General features: G+C 38.0%; 1 protein-coding gene across 1 annotated transcript; it reads right to left on the bottom strand.

Moving 5' to 3' along the window:
- Nucleotides 1-888: 888 nt before the first annotated feature.
- Nucleotides 889-12,254, bottom strand: LOC132267315 (autophagy-related protein 13b). The gene is made up of 4 exons (XM_059768454.1): nucleotides 11,910-12,254; nucleotides 10,228-11,691; nucleotides 9,966-10,150; nucleotides 889-1,612 (listed from the first exon to the last, which is right to left on the bottom strand). The coding sequence occupies exons 2-4, from the start codon at nucleotides 11,599-11,601 to the stop codon at nucleotides 1,231-1,233; spliced, it is 1,941 nt and encodes a 646-aa protein (XP_059624437.1). The 5' UTR covers nucleotides 11,602-11,691; nucleotides 11,910-12,254; the 3' UTR covers nucleotides 889-1,230.
- Nucleotides 12,255-12,858: the final 604 nt, after the last annotated feature.

Below are 12,858 nucleotides of genomic sequence, written 5' to 3'. Positions count from 1 at the left end.
CTAATTTACAACAAAATTACTAATCAATCTTTTGAATCTTAAAGTCAACTCATTGATGAACAATAACCCATTTAAATTTAATTTATTAAACCATTTCATAATATAATTTAAAGTATAATTATAAAACAATTAAAAACTTATCAAAGTATGATTTTATGCTAATTGTTAGACAAATAATAATACTTATACACTATTAAAATATTTCATAAGCGTTTTAATTAAACAGTCAACTCAATGAGAATGATTCAAAAAAAGAAACCTTTTCTAAGGTCTCTTTGCTTGAACTACACATAAAAAAATATATAAAAAAAAACTATCAAATTTAATTTTTTTTATAAGTTAAATTATTATTAGATTTGATATGAAATAAACATTCATATATATATATATACACACACACACAAAGGAGCAAATGAGCAAACCACCCTAACGATGGAACTAATAGAAACGCCACACTTGTGTCATAGTTTTTAAAAATTTGACGTGTCACCGTGTCGTATCGTATCCGTGCTGCATAAGTTGCAGTAAATTTAATTTCTTTTCTAACATTGATGCCATCAAGTCGTTTCACTCAAATTTAGCTCATAACCGGATCCATATACACGAAATAGGGGCGGTGGGTATAGCTAGCCTTTTGGAACTGTAAAAAATCGATTTCATATACATATCACACACTAGTAATAAAGGCAGAATTCAACAACCTTGATACCTTTACAAGAAAATAGTTGTTCTTGAATGGAGAAAATATAGGGATTAAGAACGCTGTTTTCAATTATAAAACTGTGGAGACCAATGTAGATTAGGAAATTAAACGCCCTCCTCCAACACCATACCAAGTATTTGATTTATACATGAGCTTTAAGGACAACAATAGTTCGACAATGCATATACATATCAAGGCTGCAAAATTCATTTATAAAACCACCTCTGATTCTATACAATACTTAACAATCAAAATAGGGTGAAAACTTAGTACATAGAACTTATTATGCTGTCAAATGGATGATATAAACCTTATGCACCAATTTATATACGTTCATAAATATGTATGTACATATGCCCGTATTATATATAATATAAATCTAGTTATGATTTGATTTCAAGTACTCTAAACTGTGGCATGAAGTCCCCAATACTCAAACCGAAATGCTGTACATATTTTCAACGGAATTAGAAGCTATGCAAGCTTAAAACCCAGTTTTCTCTGCTGGAAGATTCTCAGGCGGAAGCTTAAGTGCCCCCCGTGTAGGACCTTCCACCTTGCCTAAGCAACGAGTCTTTCATCTCTCTGTAAACCCGGAGTTCTTCTAATGCATCAGCTGTTGTCTTGGACATAACAAGCCCAGAAGAAGTGATGCTCAAAGAAGCTGCATGCTGAAAGTCTAGCTTCTCCGAGGTGTGATTAGGCTCTTTGGTGCTGTTGGGTATGGATTCAGGATGGGTGGTTTGCAACAAATTTCTTGAATTGGATAAGTCCTGGCAAAGAGGTTCTGCTTTCTTCAACATACAAACAAGAGCACCAACGGCAGCATTGTGGGATTTTCTAAGCGGAAATAATCCTCCAGGTTCATGTGGCTCACACTGATGTCCTTTTTGATCAAATGAACTAGGTCTGAGAGGTACATAACATGTCAGTTAAATCGCAAAAGCAGAAAAACAATTCTGAAAGTAGTAAATTCATTTCAACAGCATATCAAGATACAACTTGGACAGACTGGAAGATCCATGAGTTATGGCACAGATATCTTCATAAACAAAAGGATATAGAGTGCCCTCATTCTCCATAACTTCAGCCACAAAAGGAGAGAAATAGAAGTGTAACTTGAAACATGTAACAATAGGTTTTTAATGCCTCTATGTTTTTCTAGCAGTTGTATAGTAATTGATTCAAAATTTCTCTTAAATGGGATACATTGTTCTCTCAAAAGGTTGCGTTCACATTAACAAGTAAGATTGTTATTCCATCTGGTGGGTTACTAGACCTAGGTTGACAAACTTCATACAAAATAGAGTATGTATTATTGAATTTTAATTTTTGTTTATGATTTTAAAAGTTTTAGGTTACTGAGTTACCTCTGTCCAAGGCAAAATGGATATTTCAAGTATCAAACAAGCTTATAAAGGTAATTTCAACTCTTAAAATTGTGCACTTGCAAAATTAGGGTTCACGGGCATGCATTCATATCATTAAACACATTAAGTAAAACATTTTTTAGAACGCATTAAAGTGTTTACAGGGCAAACCCAATGCATGTGGCTTTCCACAATTGTGGGGTCTGGAGATGGCCAAATGTACGCAGCCTTACCTCCACATGTTGAGAGGCTGTTTGAATTTGCATTCGCAAACTATAGAATAGTGAGCTAAGTTTAACTATCAGTTCATAGTGAGCTAAGTTTAGGAGAATTAAATCACCATTATGTGTTTGGGACATTTGGTAAATGCTCGGGCAGAAACTGATTATTGACTCCATAACTTATGCACTTATTAAAGGTGCTTATGTGAAAGGAAGAACAAATAGGAATGTGAAGAGAAAGGACGTTGAATAATCATGGCAGGAGTCATCAAGTCCAGGTCTAAAAAGGATTGTGAAGGGGGCAGATTGTACCAATTATATACCATAATGCAGGTGACTGAGCCCATGTCAAAGAGTATGTGAGAGGACTAGTAATTTGTTTGTGATTACCAAATAACTAGGCCATCCCTCTAATCATTGTAAAGGTATTCAGCATCCTTAGGCATAGAGAACCAAAAATAACACCTTTGGTAGGCTTTAAGTACAGATGTGTCTAAGGGGGTCCCCAAGGTATGAGGAGCTTAGCAATAAAGTGATTAATCCAGGAATATCATGCTACTTATGATGACAATGCCTTTTAAACAACTTCCTGTAGAGGGAATATGGCCATTACCAGGTTAACAGAATCACATTCTTCTTACCTACGTGAAGAGTCAAAAACCTTTTGAATCTCCCCAAATTGGGTTGGAGGCATCCAACAGTAACCAAGAAAGAGAGACCAAAAAAATAAAAAGAAAGAATTATCAAAATATCTGTTTGCATAACTATCAGCTCTGTTTTCCATTCATCATTGGTACCAGGCATCTTAAATTCTCATCAAAATGTTTGGACTAGGGAGAGGAACAAGAACTCATGGTTGCATACACTTCTACTCTTGGTATTTGCACCTTGGGATCAACAGACTCCACACACCACTCAGGTCACAACTACCCAAATTTCCTATTTTGATAATTAGTGATGATCAAGAGTTTCATAGCATCGACAAGGTTGAAGGAAGTCCTTGACAGGGGCGTCATATCCTGGATTCTGTTTTGGTGGTTAGTGAATGTGTGGATTCAGAAGTGGAGAGCCCGGAATGGTGAGTAAGCTTGATGTGGAGAAAGCTTATAACCACGTGAGTTGGGACTTCCTGATCTATGTCCTAGAGAGGATGGGGTTTGGCAAGAGGTGGAGGGGATGGATTCGTTTATGTATCTCCACAGTAGGATTCTTCTGGTGTCCCATCAGGCTTCTTTGAAAGTTCGAGAGCTTTGAGGCAAGGGGATCCCTTATCTCCTTTTCTCTTTATCATTTTGATGGAGGCATTCAACAGACTGATGAGACGACCAGGGGAGCTGTATTAATTCACAGGATTCAAAATTAGTAAAGACCACTCTAGCTGTGACGCCGTTGTGAGTCGGTTGACAAACCTGGGAGGGGTTCTGGGGTTCTTACGGTCTGTCTAGGGGATGAAAATAAAACCTTGGCAAGAGTGAGATAGTTCCTGTGGGAGATGTGGAGGAGATTGCCCATTTGGCCATCATACTGGGTCGCAGTGTTGGATCTTTTCTTCTGGTCTATTTGGGCTTATCGTTGGGAGTTCAGTCAAGGAGAGCTTGTTCTTCGGATCAGGCGGCTGGATGGCTGGAAGCAGCAGTATTTATCGAAAGGGGCGTTTGACTATGTTATAGAGAAACCCTTTTGAGTCTTCCCAAGCAATTTATGTCCCCCCCTCCCCATTCCAGCTTCTGCAGTGAGGAGGATAGGGAGACTGCAAAGGAATATCTTCTTGGGCAGCATGAGAGATAAATTCAAATATCATCTTGTGGGGTGGGAGCAAATTGTAGACCCGTTCAGGCTAGAGGGCTGGGAGTGAGGAGATTAAACTTGTTCAACAAAGGTTTGTTGGGCAAGTGGTTGTGGGGGTTTGGTGCGGAGAGACAGAGTCTGTGGAGTAGAATCATTTTCCATGGATAAGGCGAGTCTACAGGTGACTACTCTAATGTTGAGGTCCTCGATAGGTTTAGGCGAGTGGAAGACCATCCGGAAGGCATGGGATGAATTCTCCAAGCATATCTGATGTAAGGTTAGGGACAGGCGTCTAATTAGCATCTGGGAGGACCCTTGGTGTGGAAAAAGAGGTCGCTAGAGAGAGTCCTTCCAAGATTGGCTGGAATGGCGGTGGATATGCACGTCCTAGTGGCTCACTGCTATCATCTTAATGACAGGAGATTGACGTGGGATGTACAGATGTACAATTTCAAAGACGCCTGAATGATTGGGAAAAGTCTGCTTTATATTCAGGTTGTCACTTGAGAGGGAAGAGATGAGTGGATCTGACCGGGTACAAACCATGGGAGATCTGAGTCTGTGCTCTATTGCCAGTTGATGGATGACGGGATCCAGCGTTCGAAAGCCCCCTGAAGGTGGATTTTTTTGCTTGGACAACTAGTTTGGGAAGGATTTTGACTATTGACAATATGAGAAGGTGACGTCAAATTATTGTCAATTGGTGCTATATGTGTAAAGAGGATGAGGAGTCGGTTGATCATTTCCTTGTTCATTGCCCCAGAGCCAGGGATGGTTGGGATATGTTGTACACCATGTTTGGGATCCACTGGGTCATTTATGCTTGGGAGGTTGTTGGACGCTTCCCTAAGTAATAAATGCGTGGAGGACAACGCCCCTTTGTTAGTGGTGGGCTATTTGGAAGGAAAGGAATAGGAGATCCTTTGATGGGGTGGGGACTCGTTGGAGGGGCGTTTAGACATTCAGCATTTAGTTCTCTATTTGTTTTGGGTTTAGTGTCCCAATTGTACATCTATGGAGATTCTTTTCTCTTTTGTGAATAGCTTGAGGCTATAGTGCAGTTGTTCTAGGTCACGCCCCCCTTTTGGGCATTCTTAGTGAATACTTGCTCATTTAAAAAAAAAAATTAATAATAATAATAAATGAATAAAAAAAAAAAGAAGAGATTTTCATAGATTTATATAGGATGCCCTTTAAAGGGCATGAACAATTTGAACAGTGAAAAGGAAAACCCACTGTCTTGTATGTGTTTGTGCATGGACAAACCCTATTGTTTTAAATATTAAATCAAAGGTTTGTGCGCGGGTGCGCGCGCACACACCCATAGAGAGAGTCTTTTTTGACTGTTCAACCTTATAACGGAAAATTTCAACACATGCCAGCTACATAAAAAGCCTATAAACAAATCTTCTCCACATTAGGAATGGGAAATGCATCAAATAAACAAATCCAGATTTCAACAAGGTCACCTCTAAACACTGTTTCCTCCTACAAAAACAAAATGTCTCCCCTAAAGATACATAAGCCTCCAATTGGTATCGCTAAAATCATTATATCACATTAAGAATCCATCCTTTCCAAAAAAAATTTAATCATAGAAAATCCAAATTTTTAAGGAGACACAATTAGCGATTCACATTCATTTAGAAAAGTTTTAACTAGGTATTAGAAAAAGGGGGTCATCACCTAGTGTGATCCCGGTTAATCAAGGGTATTGAGAGTGGCACTATGACACCCTAGATTTTTAATTAGATCGTTTCATGCTATATGCGTTAATTTCCTTGCATTTCATTTAATTTCTCCATTTCTATGTGGTAAATAATTCATCCTGCTTCTATATATAATTGATCTATTTATTTATGTGAGACATTTTTGGTTATTAGATAGAAATGTGGGAAATTGAGTTGGGGCCCTTATGTGATTAATTTAGTTTGTCAGGGAGGGATTTGGACATTATGTAAGAGTTAGTTGGAAACCATGTGGCAGCCTCATAGGAATCCTCTTAACGCATGTATGTATCATGCACCCATATTGACATATTTTATCCCCAGCCTTACACCTGCTATATCCCCCGTCTTGTTTCATATAAACCATTTAGAGACAGGTTTGTCCAAGCTTTACACCTGCTGGGTACTCATCTCTGTTACATGCAATCAAAGGAAGGGAAAAAGGGGAAAACAGAGTGCTAGAAAGAAAGGGGCTGTCAGAGAGTTCTAGAGAGAGAGAAAAGGGAAAAAGGGAAGAATAGAGGGAGTTAGAAAGAAAGCAAGAAGAAGAAGAAAGGAAACAGGGGAAGGGCCGTAGGATCGCTCAACCACCACTTCTTCGACCGATTTTGGTGGGGCTCTAGCTTATGCAGCCTTGAGTGAATTTCTATAAATGTTCCATTTCTCTAATGCTGAATCTTGCTTGAAAACCCATACTTGTTTTGCCTTGCCCTAAATTTTGTAAATGTCCCAAGTCTTATAATATACTAAAATTATATTTTCCTTCGTACAATTGATATGATTGGTTCCATGTTTTTAAGAAATTCATATGCTGATTTTGAACTGTACACTGTTATGCTCATAAATTCTCATGGCATATGTAGAGGCATATGATAGAACTGGTGCATATTTTTCTGAAATCCCAAAGTATGTGCATAAAACCTCATTGAGGCATTTGTTAGGGTTCTTCCTACTGAGCATCTACTGACTCGACTCACACCTTATATTTTTCAGGTTTTGACCCTCAAGTTGGTGGCAAAAGCGATGCCTTGTCATGGGTCTTGATTTTTAGTTGCTGCAAAGTATTTTTGGTAGAGCTTGCTGTTTTGAAATGATATCATGACTTGGTTTTTATATATACAACTGTATTCAGCTTCAAAACATCATTTCAAAACAGCAAGCTCTACCAAAATACTTTGCAGCAACTAAAAATCAACACCCATGTCAAGCATCGCTTGTGCCACCCAACTTGAGGGTCAAAACCTGAAAAATATAAGGTGTGAGTCGAGTCAGTAGATGCTCAGTAGGAAGAACCCTAACAAATGCCTCAATTTTATGCACATACTTTGGGATTTCAGAAAAATATGCACCAGTTCTCAGTTTTAAAACACCTTTCCAAACTATCTAGTATCATCGTGTGGAAAATCAGATTTATCTACACATGCCATGAGAATTTACGAGCATAACAGTGTACAGTTCAAAATCAGCATATGAATTTCTTAAAAACACGGAACCAATCATAGCAATTGAACAAAGGGAAATATAATTTCAGTATATAACAAGTCTTGGGGTATACAAAATTTTGGGCAAGGCAAAACAAGTATGGGTTTTCGAGCAAGATTTAGCAGTAAAGAAATGGAATATTTATAAAAATTCATTCAAGGCTGCATAAGCTAGAGAAATCCCTACCAAGTTAAGTGCAAATGATGATCCTACAGCCCAGTCTCTTTTCTCTTCCTTCTGTTTTCCTTCTTCCTTTGCTTTCCCTTTCTTTCTCTTTCTCTCTCTAAACTTAGGCCAGAACTCTCTATCTCTCTCCCTAATTCTCTTTTCTTAGCTTTTCCTTTGTTTTGCATTTAACAATAGAAAAGGGCAGCAACAGGTGTAGGGGGAATGGGCAAAATGTGTCCTTGTCGAGTTGTATAAACAGAACAGGTGTTAAGCTTGGTTCAAAAACGTGTATCTATGGTTCTATAAGGGAAACATGTGAGACTGCCACCTAGAATCCACTTAAATTAACTTTGGAAATTCCAAATCCTCCACAACTTAAGAACTCTCATCTTTCCTTTAATATAAAAGGCACCCAATAAGAAAAACATAGCAGTTAAATAAATAAAAACAAATTCAATTCACAAAACATAAAATGAGATAACTGAGCATAACATATAAAATAAGAAATAAAGGAAATTAAATTTAAAAAGAAGCAATTTATACATAAAACATAAGAGGCCTAATATAAATTCAGGATATTACAGGCACGCTGGATACGTACCTAATTTATGACATTATTTTCACAAGGTCTTCTCAGGATTCAAACCTACATTGTCACATAATATCTGTTGTAATAGAGTATTCTATGGCATTACTTCTATAACCCTTTCCTCCTTCACATCCTATTTCTCTTTCATATAATATATATGTTGGAACTGAGTATTCTAAAGTAGGGCTTTTGTGTAATTTACAAGCTATTTAGTAATATAAAAATTAGAGTATAGAGATGAGAAACATGACACTCGTTCTCTAATCCTCTTCCTAGTTATTTTTCTCTCTTATTTCTCCTCTATCATTCCCAAAACCCTAACCTTAACCAAAATTGTATTCCAGCATCAATGGAAGTCCCAAGGCCATTAGAATACTCAACAAAACATTAGAAAACAGCGGATGCATGCTAACTTCAGCATCCGTACACTAACATCATGCTGATGTTACATCTGTATGGTCAGCTGGAGCCGAAACCTACATGAGTTGACTTGTCTGAGAGGGGAGATTATTATTTTTTTTTTTATTTGTTATTTATTTATTTTTGGAGTCATCTGAAGGGGAATTACCCAGCTATAGTCTTGCAACAGTATAGAATAACAAGGCATTGTTCTAGAGAATTGAGTGTTGATTGCAAAAGTAACCTAGGTTCTCAGCAGTTTCATTAAAGTCTTCCATGCGAACATGACTCAAATTGCTCATCTTTTCCTTAATGAGGACTATGGACCCCTTCGGATCCGAATTTTTGTAACATGGCATCCAAAGATATAAAAACTTATGCTACATGGACTCGAGTACGTGTGTCGAGTACGGGTATGTATCCATGCGTCAGACATGTCAAATCTCTAAACAGAAGGACACACAAACATTGCTAAATATTAATTTTATTTAATTATTTTATTTATTTTCTAGAGTAAAGTAATGTTTTTATCTAATATGGTGTTTAGTATAGGCTTTTAACTCATTTTAAAGTAATAGAATAATTTAATTGAATGATTGGATATGCTTTTAAATAAATGTCAAGCCAAAAGTGTCAGACACGTATCTCATACCCATGTCCAAGCAATGTGTCCAACATGGGTACTTCACTACTTTTGAAGAGTCAATGTAACATAAATAAAAATGCCTAATACTGGCTTGTAATGAACCTAGCAAGTCGGGTTGTGAATTAAATTTTCAACCTCTCACGTATTCAGACACCTTCCAATCATTAGTTCTGTATTTAACTCAAACTTCAGATCCAGAACCTCAGTTAAAACAATGTCTATTTTCTTCCTTATTATGAACTGACAGGCTTTCCAATAGTGACTAAAGCAGATGGATGTTAAAGATCAAGGACAACTTGCAAATCGTTCTTTACCTTCCAAAAATCATGTATGGTTGATAACAAGTTGACAGTTTAAACTTTTCAAGATAACCATATACATTCCTATTCCTAGCTGTAAATAAGTAAATGATGCTACAACGTACTCCAAATAACTGTCTGAAACAGGAATTTCTCATATCTTCTTTTTCTCACAAATAATACCCCTAGCGGAAGGTACTTTCCACTTCATTCTGTGGGGTGCAGATGAAGGATGCCAGCTGCTTCCTGATCAGACAGTGGGTTTAAAGGACAATTCATGAAACTTAACTTGCTTCTCTTTTTTCTTTTCTTTTTTTATTTTTACAACATAGCAAATTTTTACTAAGCTAGAAACAATATGGCAACTATACTGATAAAGTTCCGACAGTCTTTCAATTCAATTGTTACTTTACATATTGAAACTTGGAAACTTCTTACAATTGCAATAATGGGATAATCAGCTATAAGAACAGATCAAATGAGCACACTTATGTGGGTGTGTATGCGTGATTGGAACATCAAAAAGATAATTTAACATAAATAAAAAGACAAATCATATATGTTCAACAATACCTGCTACCTGGATCTGTCATGTCATCATCATCCACAACAAATGGGCCAGAAAACTCAGAATCATCAAAATCATCCTGGAAAGACAACCTACTAGAGCTCCTGGAAAACGATTTCTGTGGTGAACTGTCAGATGATATCTTCACCCCAGAGAATTTTCCAGTTTCATCTTTCCCAAAGGAGAACAGCTACAGCAGACAAAAATTATACACAAGTGAAATAAAGACGAGAACTAAAACTTGAGTAAAATGAGAGTCTCCAATACCTTATCAACTGTCGAGCCAGTCTGGGTCAAACCTAAACTCCTATCCGTCTTAGAAGTAGTCAATCTTGTACCTTTAAGGGGAGGAGATGGAGGCACAATTTGCTTGTTCTGCAATGAAGGGGATGTAGCAAGCTTAGATGCAGGTATGTTAACTGGAGCGCTTTCGGACCGTAAAAGAGCTTTCGAGATATTCCCAGGAATGTAAATAGGAGGAGATGGGGATGGGGAGGGAGAAAAATTTGGTGAAGGCCAATACTCATCAAAACTTGTATTTTTTTCAAGAACTCGAGGTGTATCAGGGAGATGACGGGGTAAGCACGTAGGAGGGAGGCGATAAGAACTCGGTTTAGAAATTGAAGCACGAGAATCAGAGTATGAAGGTGAAGGTGAATGAAATGCTGAAGGTGATGAGGCCCTATATAAGTCATAACTCCAGCTATGACGCCTCCCAAAGGGAGAGGAAGACGGGGAACCTTGAGTCACAGGAAGGGACGGGAACCTCCTGAGTGGATCTGTCATTGGACTACCAACATAATCCGATATGAATTGTGGGGACATGGGGGTTGATAGTTTGGAGCTAACATCTGAGAGTGAAGAATGATACAACACCGAAAGACAAAGCCTACCACAAGAAGTATCCACCGGAGCAAAAACAAATCGCTGCATTTCTGTCTCCTCTCTACGAGTGAAGGGCTCAACAAAAGATGAAACTCGATGAGCAAGGTTATAAGTCCGAATTTGGGCGGAAGAATTGAGGTCACGGAAGAGCTTATATGCAGGAAGAAGCCTAACAGTTAGGTACAAAGACCTCAAAAGCAACATCGATTTCTTGTACAAAGTGTGTGAACTAGTACAACTAGACCTCTTACTCCCTGAGCAACTGTCCCTGCTACTCTTTCGAGTCTCATACTGCACTACCCATCTCTCAATGATCATCTCGCTCTTCTCTGCACTCCCCAAATCATCATGCTCCGAATTCCAAATATTTGGAAACTGCACTTTCGTTGAAAAATTCTTGACGATGCCCCTTTCTGGGGAACCATTCATTGGGTCCCAATGACTTGGGCTTTGCATTAAAATCACATCAACTACCATCGGCTCAAGATTACTCTGCCGCCAAAAATCTATATTCTCTAGTGCCGCAGGGCAATCCCGGAGGGCTAAATTAAACCACTTGTCCCTTGGCCTTATACTAGACAATGACGACGAGGATGAAGATGGGGATGACATAGTTTGCTCAACACTATAATTGCGCGACGAAACATATGGACACCTCGATTCAAGTATTATGTGGAGACTCTTAGCAAATACTTCAGTGATTATTTGTTCCATTCTAGCCCGTTCTGAGTGACTATTACCATGGTGTGATGCCATAATTTTGAATAATTAAAATTCTGTTATCCCCAAATCAAAATCCGTAAAAACAAAACTTGGAGCCCTAGAATTCCACTTGAAAGCATGTCACTGCAAGAAAGTACGAAATAGAGAATTCACAGGACATCCATAAACAAAGTTTAATTAAGCAATAAAACAATAGAATAGCAGGGAATCGAAATATTGAACTGCAGATAAGCACATGAGATGCAAAATTATGGAATTTGATCGTGTATATACGATATCACAAGCAAAGCAAAATCAAATACGGAACATGTAAAGAACAAAAATAGCAAACTTAGACTCACAGTTCTTCTCTGCTTGTTTTGTAAGCAATCGATAGGGTTTAAAGGGTATTTCTGACCATATATATGATTGTGTTGGAAATTGTAAAGCCTAAAGAGCAGGAACGAGATGAAGTATAGGAAAGAGTAGTTGATGAGTGGAACATGCAACTTCTAGGAAATTTCAGTATAGAGAGAGGGATTTTGAGAGAGAGATAGAGTATATTAATGGAGGAGCCGTCTGGAAACAGGGAGGGGGTAACGAGGGGACTTCACTGTTATTCACTGCGTGTATTGAAAGTAGAGAGACAGAGACTCGCCTCTTGGACGCTGATTCACTTATCCGTATCGAAAAATAATACGATGCGTCTCCGTACAGTTTGAGGCAGTTCAATTTGTTTATTTATAAATGTGCATAAAACCGTTCTTCAATTTATTTATTTATTTATTAATTTTTTTTAATCCTGGCAAACACACCACAAGAAGCCGTACAAAATCAGTTTGAACAATTCTTGGCTTCTAGACAACTAATATGAAAAGGGATGTGGACAAAAGCAACATCCTTGACCAGATGATCTCTAGACAGCGCTGCAAGAGCATTAACCACCTCATTGTCATGTCTATAAACATGGCTAAGATATGATGAGGAGAAACTCAAAAGCGACACCTGCACATCAAAGGTAATAGTCTGAATATCCAAAGGCCCAGAATTATCATTTAAAACAACTTTCACCACCAACAACGAATCAGATTCAAACCAAACATAAGAGTAGTGAAAGACAATGCCCAGAAGACAGCCTTACGAAGGCATAAAGCCTCAGCCAAAGTCGCATTAGAAGTCGGGAACTGACTAAAAATCACAGCCTCCAAAATAGTCCCTGAAGAGTCACAAAAAACAACCCCATCGCCTCCCAAATGAGATGAAATAGAGAAGGATGCATCCACATTACATTTAATAACCCTTAGAGATAGA

This window comes from Cornus florida, unplaced genomic scaffold (assembly GCF_030987335.1).
Source record: "Cornus florida cultivar Cherokee Brave unplaced genomic scaffold, ASM3098733v1 CherokeeBrave_3.0.0_Hap2_Chr07, whole genome shotgun sequence".
Lineage (NCBI taxonomy): Eukaryota > Viridiplantae > Streptophyta > Magnoliopsida > Cornales > Cornaceae > Cornus > Cornus florida.
The sequence above is the reverse complement of the archived record's forward strand: the minus strand, read 5'-3'. Positions and strand labels throughout refer to the sequence as shown.